At 32.3% G+C, this 19,105-nt stretch overlaps 1 protein-coding gene across 4 annotated transcripts in view; it reads right to left on the bottom strand.

Annotated features, from left to right (window-relative positions):
• Positions 1-19,105, bottom strand: part of LOC139513013 (uncharacterized) — a 49,494-nt gene that overhangs the window by 2,066 nt on the left and 28,323 nt on the right. For 3 of the 4 annotated variants that reach the window (XM_071301071.1, XM_071301072.1, XM_071301073.1), the window contains 10 exons: positions 18,777-18,961; positions 17,055-17,136; positions 14,324-15,121; positions 13,776-13,858; positions 10,641-10,770; positions 7,351-7,535; positions 5,328-5,427; positions 4,940-5,022; positions 2,780-2,909; positions 860-1,044 (listed from right to left, as the gene is read on the bottom strand). In XM_071301071.1, coding sequence (XP_071157172.1) covers positions 860-1,044; positions 2,780-2,909; positions 4,940-5,022; positions 5,328-5,427; positions 7,351-7,535; positions 10,641-10,770; positions 13,776-13,858; positions 14,324-15,121; positions 17,055-17,136; positions 18,777-18,961 — 1,961 coding nt within the window. The remainder of the gene's footprint in view (positions 1-859; positions 1,045-2,779; positions 2,910-4,939; positions 5,023-5,327; positions 5,428-7,350; positions 7,536-10,640; positions 10,771-13,775; positions 13,859-14,323; positions 15,122-17,054; positions 17,137-18,776; positions 18,962-19,105) is intronic. The other variant, XM_071301075.1, reaches the window with a different exon arrangement.

Raw genomic sequence — 19,105 nt, 5'->3', positions numbered from 1 at the left:
TAAATTTCAGGCCTGAACTGGCTTTGAAATAATGTCATTGACGAGATTTATGTTTTATGGCAGTGTAATATAAAGATGTTTTGAATTTTGAGCTTTATCAACTCTTTGTAAACTATATCCTGGTTGAGATTCTTCTTCCACCTCACGTGGTGAGCAAGGATTACAGATTTAATATATAGAACAGAAGAGGAATTACTTCATCATTCTTATTTTTTTCTCGTTAAAGTGTCCTATGCTTATTTTGTATTTTCTCTTAGATATTCGATACTTTGAAACTCGAACTCTTTTTTTAATTTCTCAAATATTCTTTCATTTCGCTCAAATAAGATACAAAAGGCACAAACCAATTAATATCAAATAACAACAAACAACGGCAGTGTCAAAAGTTACAATCATTATGATACCAAATGATATGCAATATATATAGAGCCTCACTACTAAGAACCGACTGGGTGATTGTGCATTTATTTGGGACAAACATTGGATTGAGATAAAGTTCTAATAGTTTTACTACTTTTTCTATAATATACTGATTGAGTTATTGAAAATTGCTAGTTGATTTATATTAGAATCAGAATAATCACTTTGGGAAAAATCTTTTTAGCATATATTGTCCCAATATTTTCAAACACTGACAGTCCAATCAAAATGAATCAGTTTCTCCCTCTAACATTTGATTCTTGATAGCAATGTTCGATGTCCAGTGTCAACGATAACGGTTTATTCAGGGTCAGTGAATAAAATGATAAGCCCACACAATCTCAGTGAAACTTTACAAACGGACAAATGAATGTGTATTTAAAGTTTACGCTGGTAGGAAAAATTTGAAGGAAGAACTGTATTCTGATTATATACTTACAACAATGCCTGACAACATATTACCAGGAATATCCACACTAGCTTTTATCCATTGATTTCCTTGATTTCCGGACCGAGTCCAACGATTGGACCAATAGCCCAAGTTGCTTGATTTTGAGGTCACTGCTAGTTTTCCGATATGTTGGCCATACATGTGATAATAAAATCTGAGGCAATACGAAGAGGCTGAAATAAACACAATAATTATTCGACAAGTGAGATATGTAATTCATTATCAAAACAATTGAAATATGAAGTTTATACAAATGAACATGGAAATTAAAGAACCCTTTGAGAATAACTGACATATCCTACGCCCATACATTGTCACTGGGAAAACAAATTCTCACCATATTCTTAAGACCAAAGATACACAACTTTTCAAGGTTCAACTGGTACAAATTTCGTGTGAATATGCTCATCTGCATATTATGTGCTGATTGACTACAACGTTTTAATTTGTTGTTTTAAAGTTTTAAATAACTAGTCATTTCTATAGGTATGCATTATACTTGACAAAAAAAATCAGAATGAACTGTTGCAAAAAACATAACTGTCCTAATTGTGGCTGTTGGTAATATTAAAGTATATATTAAAACTGAAAACATGTAAAATGTGTAAGAAACAATGATTACATAATGACTTATCTTCCTTGAAACAAAGAACACAAAGCAAAATAAAAATAAAAAACAAACTCCCAAATTATATAACATAATATTGATAAATAAAAATATCAATAGTGTTACTAAATAGTGTCATTGCTGTTACCAGCATGCACGAGTTTGTGTGAAACATTGGTATAGGTAATACATTAAAGTATTAAAACATTGTTAAAATAAGTGTTGTATTTTATAAATAATATGATATATCAGTTGTTAAACATAAACAAAAACCCACACAAAACTAGCTTATTGTCATGATATATTTAATGGTGGTACTAAACTGGTCAATGATATTACTTTATCAAAGTAGTCTCACCATTGGCAGTAACACTAATGACGTACAGGTGTATTTTTGATTATGATAAGTGCTCTATTGATCTATTTTATATGTTGTTCATTGTTCATGTTTCTACAACCAATATCTTTAAATAAATCAAAGTTTAGGAAATCTTTCGGAAAATGATTTTTTATAAGGATACACCATGAACACTAATTTCATTTATGATATAGCTGAATTACTTATAGAGATTTTTAACTTATTTCCAACATAGTTTTTTTGGTCGTCTATATAACATGCTTACAGATAAAATTGCCAAGGGAGAAACAATGAAACATACTAAAATCAATTTGTTTTCTGGTTCACCAGTGGCTTCTTTTTGTTGAAAGGTTTTATTATAATAGATATAAGAAGATGAGGTATGAATGTCAATGAGACAACTCTCTTTCAAGTCACAATTTGTAAAATTAAACCATTTTAGGTCAAAGTACGGTTTTCAACACGGAGCATTAGTTCACACCGAACAGCAAGCTATAAAGGGACTCCAAAATGACATGTAAAATCACAGAACAGATAGCAGATGACGATCATGCTGTTACAATAGATCGCATCGGAAATAAAGAGATAGAGTATCTGATAATTTTAAATCTACAGCTGTATATAAATGATATTGAGAATGGAAATTGGGAATATGTCAAAGTGACAACAATACGACCGAAACGCAGATAATGGACGTAGGTCACCAATTGTCTTCAACACAGCGAAAAAATCATATCGCTCCGATGCAATCCATTATCTTGCATATTATAAGAGCATAAACCTGAAGCATGAGGATGCATTATCTTGTCTTCACACGACACAAAAGACAACATAAAAGCTAGTTATAAGAAAACAATAGTACAGTTGAATACTAATAACAAAAATACTTACGTAATTTAATGTAAAGTTTTAACATATATAAGTGAATGTTTTTAATACTTACAGAACAGGTTAGTATTCTTTGAGCTCAATAAGGCCACAAAGTCCTCTCCTTGACCATCTACCTCAATATAGGCATATTGGTTACCACTGTGTGCAGCCGAAGGACCAGTGTTTGTGGTAGGTGTTGATCCCTGTATTGCAATGACATTTATAATATGAAAAATAAAATTGTGTTTGTTTGTTGTCATGTTTTACAGTTCCCTCTTTGATGTGTCGTCACACGATTATTTGTTCAACACAATGATACATTTCAGAGGCTGATATAATACAATAGTTTGTTCGTCATAAGAAAAATAATCATTGATTACTATACCACAATATTTAGTTCGTAACAAGAAAACATTTCAGTGCTTACTATATCTCAATACTTGTGTTCGATACAAGAAGGTATTTCAGTGATTGCTTAATAGCAATACTTTCTGTATTGTCTGATTTCGATACCAACTTGTTAGCAAAATTCGAAATTACGTCTCATATTGAGAATTTAGTTGTGTTTTCAATGTATGCCATTAGCTGTACAAGACAATAAGTTGTCTGAAAATAGAATATTAAGCTATAGCTGGCAATGGGATTGAGACAGAGAGGACGTGCATGAGAAAAAATCATGATAGCTAATTTTTTTAATATGAATTTGAAAATGTTTTAACGAATTCTTTTTTTAAACATATAATCAAACTTACCAACTTTTTTTTAATATCAACTCAACTTTACACATTTAGAATTTTTAGGTCAAATGTATAGTTTTTTTTATTAGTTTGTTGTTTCGTTAGATTGCTACCTCATCGCCATGATTAACACTGTATATTTTCGACTGTACGTATTCACCGTATTCTGAGAAAGGACGTTATTTTTTTTAAAAATAAAAAAAAAACATACCAAAAGATGGATTTTTTTTCATACCAACAAGATAAGTCTAATTGCATCTGTTTTATGTAGAATTCTTATAACTTTTTACATCATGTTAAACAAGAATATCATAAGCCGATGATGTTATTGTATTGTGATATGATTAAAGAATAACTGTAATATTTCTTTCTGTCTATGAAGAAATAACATAACTAGAGGCTCTTAAGATCCTTTGTCGCTCACCTTGGTATATGTGCATATTAAACAAATTACACAAATGGATTCATGACAAAATTGTGTTGTGGTGATGGTGATGTGTTTGTAGATCTTACTTTACTCACCATTCTTGCCACTTACAGTTTTCTCTATCTGTAATAAACTTGGCCCTTCTGTTACAGGGGACAAAAATTTGTAAAAATTTACCAAAAAATACCAAATTAATAAAAATTGTTAAAAATTGACTATAAAGGGCAATAACTCCTTCAGGGGTCAACTAATCATTTTGGTCATGTTGAATTATTTGTAGATCTTACTGTGCATAACATTATTGCGGTTTACAGTTTATCTCTATCTATAATAGTATTTAAGATAATAACCAATAACGGCAAAATTTCCTTAAATTACCAATTCAGGGGCAGTAACCCAACAACTAGATGTCCAATTCATATGAAAATTTCAGGGCAGATAGATATTGCCTTGATAACAATTTTGCCCCATATCAGATTTGCTCTAAATGCTTTCGTTTCAGAGTTATAAGCCAAAATCTACTTTTTACACCTATGTTCAATCTTTAGCCATGGCGGTCATCTCGGATGGTTGACAGGGTCACCGAACATATTTTTTAAACTGGATACCCCAATGATGATTGTGGCCAAGTTTGGTTTAATTTGGCCCAGTAGTTTCAGAGGAGAAATTTTTGTAAAAGTTAACGTCGACGGACGACGACGACGGACGCCGGACGCAACGTGATGAGAAAAGCTCACTTGGCCCTTCGGGCCAGGTGAGCTAAAAATATGATGCACACTGAATAACCCGCGTAGCATGTTAATTAAGGTGTGCACCACAGTTTTTATGTTAGTTCAAATAGACAAATAAAATATAAAGTCATTTCTTAAGTCATAATTTAATTCTTAATTCCATTCCAAACCAGAGTAAACAATGAAAAAACGTTGATGACGTCATGGTCACATGAAAAAATTATGTCTAGGAGTTGATAAACAAAACAACGCCAGCCAATCAGAAGACGCATTACATAAAAAATTAAATTATATGTAGAGAAATATTCATTTTTCATTTGCTTCTAAACAAAACTTACGGATTTTAAAGTCCAGTCGAAGTCGTCGCCATTAGTATTTTCCAATGCACATGTTTGTCCTTGTTCAAATCCGCATTCAATGACTGAAGATAATAAAGTCAGACATAAAGTCTATATTTTTTTTATGTGAAACCCCTCCCCTCCCCAGTATTTGATCAACTGTTTGACACCGAATGCTTATCTCAATCAACAAATTACATTTTGACCCGCGCTTTTATTATTTCCTTCTTTTGAAATATTGAGTTCAGAGTCAATTTTTATGAATAGAAACCAAATAAGATCAACTCGTTGCTACGATTCCTTTTTCTTTTAAATCGAACTAGCCATAATAACCTTGCAAAGATTCATGTATTCCAAATAACTATGTATTAGCTGAATATAAATATACCTTTGGAACATGGAGTACAAAAACCGGTACACAATCTTATATAATCAATTGCAATATCACCGTTATTACCAGCTTTTCCTTTCGAAGCCTCGATATCAATCTGAAAAAAATATTAATGTAGAAAATATTATTTTGTTTAGGTTTACAAGTAGTTAAAAGTAATTGTCATTCACACTTTATATTTTTTTTTTAATAAGTTGAAATACATTTTATGTTATCTAAATTTTTTTTCGCACACATAATTCATTGACGTGTTTTGAATGTTTCAGTTAGTCGCTAAAAATTGATATTTTACATTCTGATTAGTATGAAATGTATGTGCGTACTTTATTAGAAAAATTATAGAATTATGACAAATTCACAATTTAACACTGTTTTAATTGACACAAATTTAACATTGAAGAGTCCAATTGTATGTATCCTACGTTAAAATAGTTTAGTAATGTTTGTGCCAATACATGGCTACATCAAGAGAGTAACCATATTTTACCAAGTAAAGAATATAAAAGTTACTCTTAATTTCGTTTGATGAGTAACTGTTGGAGCTTTTGACAAGAGAGTTTCCGTTTTGATGTTTCCTTGGAGTTTTGTATTTTTTTTTTTATTTATCTCTTGATGTTTTGCTATGCATACACTTAATTTTGTTGCATGCGTCAAGGATAAATCGTGTTACAGAAAATGTCTTTCATACATTCACTCTATTATAAAGGACAGGTGTGTCATCAACGAAAGTGTATAGACAGTTTATATCATTGGTGTCACTATTAAAACTTTTAAGGGCCGTAACTCCTTAACAACTGAAGTAAAAATGGTCAACCCCGTTAATGACCTTCATTTTGTTACCAGCTACAACATATCCAAATTCGAAATTCATTGGTGTGATAACTCTGAAGCTAATGCATGGAAATTGTCATGTTCTAATCAATCAAAGACCAGATAATACAAATTCTGATCAACACACGTGGAAATCTACAACATAGAACTTAACATTCATTGTGGTATACGAAACAACATATAACAGCTCATTTAAGATCAATGTGTGAACGGTTAGAAAGTCATCACATGAAAAATCTTGCAGCTGCTTGTCCGTCTGTTCAGCAAACGTACTCCCTACTTAGAACCTGAATCTTCGGTCAGGAGGGATTTCTATGTCAGAAGCCTTAGAAAAAGATTTCAAGCCCGAACTGACTTTAAAATATTGCCATTGACGAGTTTTATGTTTTATGACAGTGTATTATAAAGATGTTTTGAATTTTGTGCGTCATCAACTCTTTGTAAACTATATCCTAGTTGAGATTCTACTTCCACCTCCCGTGGTGAGCAAGTTTTACAGATTAAATATATAGAACAGAAGAGGTACTCCTTCATCATTCTTATTTTTGTCTCTCGTTAAAATGTCCAATGCTTATTTTCTATTTTCTCTTAGATATTCGATACTTTGACACTCGAATTCTTTTTTTAATTTCTCAAATATTCTTTCATTTCGCTCAAATAAGATACAAAAGGCACAAACCAATTAATATCAAATAACAACAAACAACGGCAGTGCCACAAGTTACAATCTTTATGATACCATCGATATGCAATATATATAGAGCCTCACTACTAAGAACCGACTAGGTGATTTTGCATTAATTTGGGACAAACATTATATTGAGATTCTATTATTTTTAGTACATTTTCTATAATATAATGATGGAGTTATTGAAAATTGATAGTTTATTTATATTACAATCAGAATAATCACTTTGGGAAAAATATTTCTAACATTTATAGTCCCAATTTATTCTAACACTGACAGTCCAATCAAAATGAATCAGTTTCTCCCTCTAACATTTGATTCTTGATAGCAATGTTCGAAGTCCAGTGTCAACGATAACGTTTTATTCAAGGTCATTGCATAAAATAATAAGCCCACACAATCTCAGTGAAACTTTACAAACGGACAAATGAATGCATATTTAAAGTTTACTCTGGTAGGAAAATATTACAGGAAGAACTGATATCCTGGTTATATACTTACAACAATGCCTGACTGTATATTACCAGTTATATCCACGCTAGCTTCTTTCCATTGATTTCCTTGATTTCCTGACCGAGTCCAAGGTTTGGACCAAAATCCCGCGCCGCTTGTTTGTGAGTACACTGCTAGATATCCGATATCTTGACCATACATGTGATAATAAAATCTGAGGCAATAACAATCGGCTGAAATGATCACAATAATCATTCGACAAGTGAGATATGTAATTCATTATCAAAACAATTGAAATATGAAGTTTATACAAATGAACAGGGAAATTAAAGAACCCTTTGAGAATAACTGACATATCCTACGCCCATACATTGTCACTGGGAAAACAAAATCTCACCATATTATTAAGTTCGAAGACACTCAACTTCTAAAAGGTTCAAATGGTTCTAATTTCTTGTGAATATGCTCATCTGCATATTATGTGCTGATTGACTACAACGTTTCAATTTGTTGTTTAAAAGTTTTTAAAAACTAGTCATTTCTATAGGTATGCATTATATTTAACAAAAAAATCAGAATGAATTGTTGCAAAAATCATAACTGTCCTAATTATGGCTGTTGGTAATATTAAAGTATACATTAAAATTGAATACATGTAAAATGTGTAAGACAAAATGATAAGACAATGGCTTATCTTTCCTATACGGCATAAACAAATGTCAATTGTTAATAAAACATAAATATTATTGCATTTTTATATAGTAAAACCTCTATTTCTTCAGTAATTACAATTGCACAAAGTATTACCATTGACAACACCGTTCAATTATGATTTAAATAAAGTTCTAACATGAAACAAAGATAACTAAGCAACATAAAAATAAAAAAACAAAGTCCCAAATTATGTAAAATAATATTAATAAATAAAAATATCAATAGTGTTACTAAATAGTGTCATTGCTGTTACCAGCATGCACGAGTTTGTGTGAAACATTGGTATAGGTAATACGTTAAAGTGTTAAAAGAAGTATTGTGTTGTATAAATAATATGATATATCAGTTGTTTAACATAAAAAAAAACATACAATACTAGCATATTGTCATGATATATTCAATGGTGGTACTAAACTGGTCAATGATATTACTTTATCAAAGTAGTCTCACCATTGACAGTAACACTAATGACGTACAGGTGTATTTTTGATTATGATAAGTGCTCTATTGACCTATTTTACATGTTTTTAAGTGTGCATGTTTCTACAACCATTTTGTTTCGTAAATCAAAGTTTAGGAAATCTTTCGGAACATAATTTTTCATAAGGATACACCGTGGATACTAATTTCATTGATGATATATCTTAATTACTTATAAAGATTTTTCACTTATTTCCAACATAGTTTTTTTGGTCGTCTATATTTCATGCTTACAGGTAAAATTCCTAGGGGAGAAACTATTGTACATTATACAATCAATTTGTTTTCCTGTTCACCAGTGGCTTATTTTTGTTGAAACGTTTTATTATAATAGACATAAGAAGATGAGGTATGAATGCCAATGAGACAACTCTCTTTTACATCCCAATTTGTAAAAGTAAACCATTATAGGTCAAAGTACGGTCTTCAACACGGAGCCTTAGCTCACACCGAACAGCAAGCTATAAAGGGGCTCCAAAATGACGTGTAAAATCACAGAACAGATAGCAGATGACAATCATGCTGTTACAATAGATAAGCCACATTAGGGTCAAAGTTGAAAAATCGAAAAACTTCCAACTGCATCGAAAATAAAGAGATAGGGTATATCTTATAATTTTAAATCGACAGCTTTATATAAATGATATTGAGAATGAAAATTGGGAATATGTTAAAGTGACAACAACACGACCGAAGAGCAAATAATGGATGTAGGCCATCAATGAATAATCAACACAGCGAAAAAAATCCTATCGCTCCTATACACTCCATTATCTTCCATATTATTGGAGCATAAACCTGAAGCACGAGGATGCATTATATTATATACTTACGTAATTTAATGTAAAAAGTAAAATCACAAAAATACTGAACTTAAAGGAAAATCAATTCGGAAAGTTCATAATCACATGGCAAAATCAAATAACAAAACACATCAAAAACGAATGGACAAGATCTGTCATATCCCTAACTTAGTAACAGGCATTTTCAAATGTAGAAAATGGTGGATTAAACCTGGTTTTTATAGCGTTAACCCTCTCACTTTAATGACAGTTTCATCAAAGTCCGTTATATTTACATTGATGCGTTAACTAAACAGACACAATAAATAAAATAGTCAAAATATGGGTACAGCAGTCATCATCGTGTAACAATTATCAAAGGGACAATTTAACTGAACACAAAAAAAACTACTATCTACAAACACATTCATTGATTTGCGTGTCTGACGTCAGAAAATGTTATACGTCACATATATTTGTCGTTCAATGTACATACAAACAATTTTAAAATTTCACATAGGCAATGTTAGGAAATTTCAAAAATAGACCGAGACTTAAAATAGTGCATTTATTTGGGACAAACATTTGATTGAGATGAAGTTCTTTCTATAATATATTGATGAATTTATTGAAAATTGCTAGTTTATTTATATAATAATCAGAATAATCACTTTGGGAAAAAATATTTCTAGCATATATAGTCCCCATATTTTCTAACACTGACAGTCCAATCAAAATGAATCAGTTTCTCCCTCTAACATTTGATTCTTGATAGCAATGTTCGAAGTCCAGTGTCAACGATAACGTTTTATTCAAGGTCAGTTCATAAAATAATAAGCCCACACAATCTCAGTGAAACTTTACAAACGGACAAATGAATGCATATTTAAAGTTTACTCTGGTAGGAAAAAATTGAAGGAATAACTGATTTCCGGACCAAGTCCAAAGATTATATAGAATTTATAAGAATCCACAAATACTTAATTCCACAACGTGATTGAAGGATTTTGACGGTTGTGGTTCAACGTATTTAGTAATTCATAATAGAAATATCTCAAAATGACATAAAATAGAACAATATCATACTAACGGGATCTTTTAAAGTACAGAGTCACGTTGTAAGAACCAAAAAAATACAAAACGTCGCATATATAAAACACACAAGCAAAAAATGAAAGACAATACAAACACTTTGACGGGATGTATAAGTACCGAGCCACGTTAAATGAATATCACATAAAACAATCCAACAGTAAAAGTAATATTAATAATAGAACGAAGACAAATGCAAAAACAATAAAAACACGTTGTTAAGATATAGTAAGGTTTTAACATATATAAGTGAATGTCTTTAATACTTACAGAACAGGTCAGTATTCTTTGAGCTCAAAATGGCCACAAAGCCCTGTCCTTGACCATTTACCTCAATATAGGCATATTGGTCACCACTGTGTGCAGCCGAAGGACCAGTGTTTGTGGTAGATGTTGATCCCTGTATTGCAATGACATTTATAATATGAAAAATAAAATTGTGTTTGTTTGTTGTCATGTTTTACAGTCCCTTCTTTGATGTGTCGTCACACGATTATTTGTTCAACACAATGATACATTTCAGCGATTGATATAATACTAAACTCTGTTCGTCATAAGAAAACATTTTATTGATTACAATACCACACTACTTTGTTCGAAAAGAAAATATTTTAGTGAGTACTATACCACAATACTTTGTTCGTCATATGAAAACATTTCATTGATTACTATACCACAATTCTTTGTTCGAAAAGAAAATATTTTTAGTGAGTACCATACCACAATACTTTGTTCGTCATAAGAAAACATTTCATTGATTACTATACCACAATTCTTTGTTCGAAAAGAAAATATTTTAGTGAGTACTATACCACAATACTTTGTTCGTCATATGAAAACATTTCATTGATTACTATAATAATACCTCAATTCTTTGTTCGAAAAGAAAATATTGTTAGTGAGTACCATACCACAATACTTTGTTCGTCATAAGAAAACATTTCATTGATTACTATACCACATTTCTTTGTTCGAAAAGAAAATATTTTAGTGAGTACTATACCACAATACTTTGTTCGTTACAAGAAAATATTGCATTGATTGCTATAACAAAATACTTGTGTTCGACACAAGAATGTATTTAAGTTATGGCTTAATAGAAATACTTTCTGTATTATCTGATTTCGATACCAACTTATAAGCACTTTTCGATATTACGTCTCATATTGAGAGTTTAGTTGTGTTTTCAATGTATGCCATAAGCTGTACACGACAATAAGTTGTCTTATAAAAGAATATTAAGCTATAGCTGACAATTGGATTGAGACAGAGAGTACGTGCATGAGACAAAAAACATGATTGTTAATTTTTTGGATATGAATTTGAACTTGCTGAAAAATGTTTTAACGATTTCTTTTTTTAACATCATAATCAAACTTACCAACTTTTTTAATATCAACTCAAATTTACACATTTAACAATTTTAGTTCAAATGTATATTTTTTTATTTGTTTGTTGTTTCGTTGGATTGCTGCCTCGTCGTCATGATTAACACCGTATATTTTCGACTATTCTTATTAACCGTAATCTGAGAAAGGACGTTATTTCTTTTAAAAGAAAAAAAATAAACTAGATGTGTCAAAGCGACACGAATGGCCCCGTCTCAAAAAGTTGGAAAATCTGCATTTTCAATAACACATGTGGACACAAACATGATGGTGGTCTCACATATCAAAAATCAGCTCGAAATCTGGAGGCGTATAGAAAAAAAGTCCGTATAACTGTGATTTTCAAAAAATTAACATAGTCCAAAGCCTGTAATTTTCGGCAAAAGTTAGCGGAGTGGAATAAAACTTAAACTTGATCTGTAACTCATCATGAGTAACTCACATATAAAAAATTAGCCCAATATCTGAAAGCGTTTAGAAAAAAGTCTGTTTACCTGTGATTTTCAACAATTTAACAATGTCCGTAGCCCGTAATTTCGGCAAAAATTAGCTGAGCGTAACAAAACTTAAACCTGATTTGTAACACATCTTGGTTAACTCACATGCAATAAAATCATCCTAATATCTGAAAGCGTTTAGAAAAAATCCGTATAACTATGATTTTCAACAATTTAAGAAAGTCCTTAGCCCGTAATTTCGGCAAAAAATAGCCGAGCGTAACAAAACTTAAACTTGGTCTGTAACACATCTTGGTTAACTCATATGCCAAAAGTCATTCCAACATCTGAAAGCGTTTAACAAAAAAAGTCCGTTTAACCGTGATTTTCAACAATTTGACAAGTCCATAGCCCGTTATTTCGGCAAAAATTAGCGGAGCGGAACGAAACTTAAACTTGATCTGTAACTCACCATGGTTAACTCACAAACCAAAAATCATCCCAATATCTGAAGGCGTTTAGAAAAAAACTCCGTATATTGGTTTATTGCGGTATGACGGAATGACGGAATTACGGAATTTCGGAATTACAAGGATAAAACTATATGGCTATGACAACCGGGGCCATACAAAATACTTACCAAAAGATAAGTCTCATTGAAACTCTTTTATGTAGGATTCTTATCACTTTTTATAACATGTTGGACAAGAATAATATAAGCCGATGATGTTATTGTATTACATTCAATTAATCCCTGAATTTGTATTTTCTAAGAATGAGCCGCCGTGGTGTAGTGGTTAGTGCATCGGACTACTAACACAAAGGTTCCTGGTTCGATTTCCGTCTGGGATGAAAATTTCATTGACTGATTTTTCGGCGCTCCCTTGACACCATTTGCGAGTATGTTTCTTGAGGAAACGATGATAGTCCGTCGGAGGGGGACGATAAATGGCTGACCCGTGTTAAGAGAGAGCCATATCTCTTGCACGTTAAAGACACCCTTGTAAATTTCGCAAAAAGAGCAGGCTAATGCCGCAACAGGGCAGCACTCGCACCCGCAAAGTGGAAAGGGATTAATATAAGTTGTAAAACTTGTTTCCCAATCCACTATAATTAAATATGTTGAAACTAAAAAATAAACTAAGAATGTCCAATTTCAGTAAAAATTAGCAGTTGTTGTACATTAATGACACAATGACGATCACAAATCTAATAGCAGAACGATGTGATATAATAAAGGAATAACTGTAATATATCTTTCTGTCTATGAAAAATAACATACAAACTGTGGTGCACACTGAATAACCCGCGTAGCATGTTAATTAAGGTGTGCACCACATTTTTTATGTTATTCGAATAGACAAATAAAACGTTAAAGCTATTTCTTATAATTTAATTCTTAATTCCATTTTAAACCAGAGTAAACCATGACAAAAAGTTGATGACGTTATGGTCACATGACTAAATTATGTCAATGAGTTGATAAACAAAAAAACGTCAGCCAATCAGAAGACGCAGTACATCAAAAATTAAATTATATGTAGAGAAATATTCATTATTTGCTTCTAAACAAAACTTACGGATTCTAAAGTCCAGTTGAAGTCGTCGCCAGTAGTATTTTTGAATGCACATGTTTGTCCTTGTTCAAATCCACATTCAATAACTGAAGAGAAAAAAAGCAGACATACAGTCTGTGTATATTTTTTTCGTGAAACCCCTCCCCTTCCCAGTATTTGATCTACTATATGACACCGAATGCTTAGCTCAATCAATAAGATACTTTTTGACCCGTGCTTTTAATATTTCCTTCTTTTAAAATATTGAGTTCAGAGTCAATTATTATGAATAGAAAGCAGATGAGATCAACTCGTTGATACAATTCCTTTTTTTTTTAAATCGAGCTAGTCATAATCTCCCAGCAAAGATTCATGTTTTCTAGTTAACTTAGTATTAGCTGAATATAAAATACTCCGAAAAAGAAAAAAAAAGGATGCATACACTATATGTGAAAAATCCTTCAAAATGTCTCATGAGATGATTGAGAAGAGGCATACAAGAATATCATAAAATTATAAGTAAAATAATAAAACACTACATCCACATTTCCGTCGATGTCACTTCATTATACCTTTGTCACATGGAACTTCTGTCGTTGTGGCAGGAGTAGTTGTTGTGGTCGGAGAAGTTGTTCTGCCACGTGTAGTTGTTGTGGTAGGAGAAGTTGTTGTGGTCGGAGAAGTTGTTGTGGTCGGTGTAGTTGTTGTGGTCGGAGTAGTTGTTGTGGTTGAAGTAGTTGTTGTGGCCGGAGTTGTTGTTGTAGTCGGAGTAGAAGTGGTCGGAGTAGTCGTTGTGGTCGGAGTAGTTGTTGTGGTAGGAGTAGTTGTTGTGGTCGGAGTAGTTGTTGTAGTCGGAGTAGTTGTGATCGGAGTAGTTGTTGTGGTCGGAGTAGTTGTGGTTGTTGGAGTAGTTGTTGTGGTCGGTGTAGTTGTTGTGGTCGGAGTAGTTGTTGTGGTCGGAGTGGTTGTTGTGGTTGGAGTAGTTGTTGTGGCCGGAGTTGTTGTTGTACTCGGAGTAGTAGTGGTCGGAGTGGTTGTTGTGGTCGGAGTAGTTGTTGTGGTTGGAGTAGTTGTTGTGACCGGAGTTGTTGTTGTAGTCGGAGTAGTAGTGGTCGGAGTAGTCGTTTTTGTCGGAGTAGTTGTTGTGGTCGGAGTAGTTGTTGTGGTAGGAGTAGTTGTTGTGGTCGGAGAAGTTGTTGTGCTCGGTGTAGTTGTTGTGGTCGGAGTAGTTGTTGTAGTTGTGATCGGAGTAGTTATTGTGGTCGGAGTAGTTGTTGTTGTTGGAGTAGCTGTTGTGGTCGAAGTGGTTGTTGTGGTCGAAGTAGCTGTTGTAGTTAGTTTAGTTGGAGCAGGTGTTGACAAAGGACTTGCTGTAAAATTCACATACATTGAAGTGAGAATAGAAATATTATTTTTTTCAAAATAAAATCAGATCAATGACGTAAAAATAAAGCACAAATAAGCAAAAGTATGAAAATTTCCTCTTTTTTTTTGCATCTATTTTATGAGTTTTGAACAGCGGTATACTACTGTTGCCTTTATTTAGGAAAATTGCCATCACAGACCATAACCTATGTATGTTGTCCACTTACAATTACGGTCATAATAGTTTATTGATAGATTTTGTCCTTCTGGTCTTTTCTTCTGTTTAAAATATCTATCTATCTTTTATAGCTTTCGAAATGAAAATTGCACTTAGAATTATTCGTGGATCTTGTCTTGTCCTTTTTTAAAATTCGAAGTTATTGCCTTTCTTATAGTTTTTGAGATAGAATTCACAATTTTCTTTTTAAATAAAAACCGGAATCATTCTTCTTTTTAACTCTACACGTATTCGTATGAAAGTTTTGTAGATCTCATGATTGTGAACAGTTTTTGTATTATAAGCCATGTTTGCCATGCTTGTTTGCAAGCGTTGTCATCAGACACATTTTCTTCGAATCTAAATACCCAGTGATCTTTGTTAAATTTGATGCAGTAGTTTAAGAGGAGATGATTTTTTATAAATTGAACAGATGACAAACGGTGATTTATGAAAAGTGTTGACGAAAGCTCACGCTGGCTCCTCGATTAAGGGGAGCTACAAATATAAAAAAGCATGTAAAAATCAATTTTCCTTAAAAAAACCCATTCTTTTTAACATGAACTAGCATTCTGAATGTATATCACATGCAGTGCAATGCCACTTTGTCGACAGACAGCGATGATGGGATATGTTGGAACATAACAGGAAGATATTGCATTCAATTGTGCGGAAGGTATAGACTGAACTTTTATGTCAAAGGTAAAAAAAATGTCGCCAATACAGTTGAGATATTAAATACAAGTGTGGGTTACAGATGTCTTTAGTTGACTAATAATTTAAAGATTGAAACGTTTCAAAGAAAGTGTTAAAACATTTCAAAGACATCATATATAATGTCAAAGGACCACAAATTCTGTAGAAGTAGATCAACTAGAAAGAAACTTACAAACTAATTAAAGGTATATTTAACAAATATCCAATTTGTATAATGAAGCTTTTCATAGCAAATACGGAAGCATATATATATACATATCTCGAAACAATTATCTAGGTCAAACTAAAACGTGTAAATTAACATGATAATGCCATTCCAGGCATAATACCAATTTTGCCAGCCTTTAATGTGTCATGTCCTATATATCCTTTACTATTCATTTACCTCTAAATACAATACAACTGAGATATTTCAAATGAGGTTTAATCTAGATTCGGTTATTGTGCATTCCCTCTAGCTTTGTTTGATATATGCCACTTTTTTCCTGATTTATATACTCCAGATGAGCTTTAAAAATGATATGGTCCGAGACCATAGTTATTTCTTAGTGCGTTTCTTTTAGACCATAAATGAAAATTAAAAAAATCTAACTTGCGCTTTCTCCATAATATTTTTAAAGTACTACTTTTAGGACAAATTATATCAATTTTTATAGAAAACTTCATCAGCTCTTACTCAAAATATTGACAATTTTATGTTTGGAGGTCTTGAAATCTTTTGACAGCTTCCGAAATGCTATTTTTCACATTTGTTAGCTGGACCAAATCACTACTTGACTTTTAAATTCATGACCCAAATTATTTAAAGTGTAATTTCATCCCCCTTCTTGCTATTTGAAGCATAAAACATGAAAAATAAATTTGGAAGGGGTATACAAAATGGCAAATAACACACTGTCCACAATAGGGACTATATTTGTGGTGAATGAAAATCAAAGGACAATAACTGTGTACTCAAACCTAATAAAGTTGGATCATTTTTCTAATAACGAGTTCATACTAACCACAGGTACCAGGAACCAAGAATATACCATCTAAAGCCATTTCTACCATAAAATCAGTCCCTATGGTTCCGTTAACTGTAATCTGTAAGGAATAATAATTCTGTCAAATGTTTTTACTATTAAGTCTTTAAGCACAAGAAAGAAAGGCAAAACCTCTAATGGCATCCAGAAATTAGAAAATTCAAGGAACTTGAATTGCCACTTTCAGCAAGCAAAATGCAACATTAAAATCGTGAACAGCATTTGCATATTGTTATCGCTAAGAGATTGTTACAAGGTCTGATCCTCTCAGAACGTGTTTATAAAATTTGTGAACACACAGCTTTGGACATTTAATAGACACTATGAGGACATATTGATTATTTGCAGATATGTTCGAACGGATCATATGTTGCTGTCTAAAGTCCGATTGTTTCTTTTGAAATAATTAACTCTTTCGAAAGTGGATACACTAGTCTTTTAATAGATGAAATCTAAGGTTGAAGGGGTCAATTGGTGACCGTGTTCCTTTCTTTTATTAGTGTAAATCTTATCTTCCTTCCTTATAACATAGGTAGTTAGATGATGCCACCAATGTATCATTACTGTCAAGTGTGCGAACAGTCAGAATTATACGTCAACTAGATTGATGCTTATGCTGTCGGTTAACATACAAATTGTTAAGCTTAACAAACTATAGCACAAACTCTTTCATAATTGAAATTAAAAAAGAAAGGGATGTGTTCATTTTACATGAATGCCCCATCCGCACGAACGGACGAACGAACGAACGAACGGACGCACAGATCAGAAATATAATGTCCATAAATGGGGCATACAAGTATACCAAAACAAACAAAACTAAATATTTCGATAAATACATGTATGCCAAAAATCGATAACGTGGATTTTTCTTTATTATTATTCAGTGTGACAGTCTTGTTTATAAGGTTAGTGCATTCCTACACGAATCTCTGATGACCGTGGGATCAGGTTCAGATATGTATTGGTTTTAGAAAACATATATAGAGTTTACACATTATCTATCAACAATATTTCATGTATTTAAGGTATCTTAATCCGCGAAATAAGTGACGAACTAAGCACTTTTCGACTGCATTTGAGGATGTTAACAGCTTTTCTATAAAACCATGCAACTCAAACCTTTGACCAACTTGCTTGCTATGTTTGTTTTGATGTTTGTAAACAACAGGTATATTGTCTGTTTCAGTCTGTTTACTTTATACTGGAATTTGATTTGACGATCAACATTAACTTCATTACAAGGTTAAGTTCCACATTGTATTTCAACTTTTATTGTTCAATCAAATCACAGTATATATTTAACAGACTATAACTCCACGTATCAATTGTTGCAAACATCCAGGCAAACATATTCAGAAAGTCTATTAAAGTTTTGTTTTACCATTGCATACGTACATCTTTATGCGAAAATCCTAGGTCCATGGCCTTTGTTTAAATTCGGCCTCACGTTTTTGTTCTTTTAATTGTTCTACATTATTATCCATGCGCTGTCTATATCATATCATACAGTGTTACTTTAATTTGTTCGTTATAAAAGGCCGTACGGCGACATTGGGTTATTTTCGACCTTCCTTATCCGTCGATGTTTGTCTCATAGTAAACATAGGCAGTAATATACCATATATCTTTATTATCCTGTTTAAAAGCCATATTAGTAACAGATCTTTATAATTGTAAGTTTAGTAACATTTTACGTACCTTCAAATTATTAACAGCTGGTATGTCTATTTTTGCTTGTAGCCATTTTTTGCCCTGATCACCCGATCGGGTAAACAATAACTTTTCTCCATTAGTATTATCTGTCATTGTAATCTGTAAGGTTCCCATATATGATGCAGAAATACTGCGCATGTGATACCAGAAAGACAAACATCGCTCGACCTCTATCAAGCAAAAAAATCAAAAGGTTCATTGAGAGTAATATTGATGAAAATGAATAAGAAGTATCCTATCTGATTAATTCCTAAGATTCCTGGAAATATAATACATAAACACACAGGTATTTATTGAATTTCATTTTATTAGAC

The sequence above is a fragment of the Mytilus edulis genome, chromosome 2 (genome assembly GCF_963676685.1).
Source record: "Mytilus edulis chromosome 2, xbMytEdul2.2, whole genome shotgun sequence".
Classification (NCBI taxonomy): domain Eukaryota; kingdom Metazoa; phylum Mollusca; class Bivalvia; order Mytilida; family Mytilidae; genus Mytilus; species Mytilus edulis.
The sequence above is the reverse complement of the archived record's forward strand: the minus strand, read 5'-3'. Positions and strand labels throughout refer to the sequence as shown.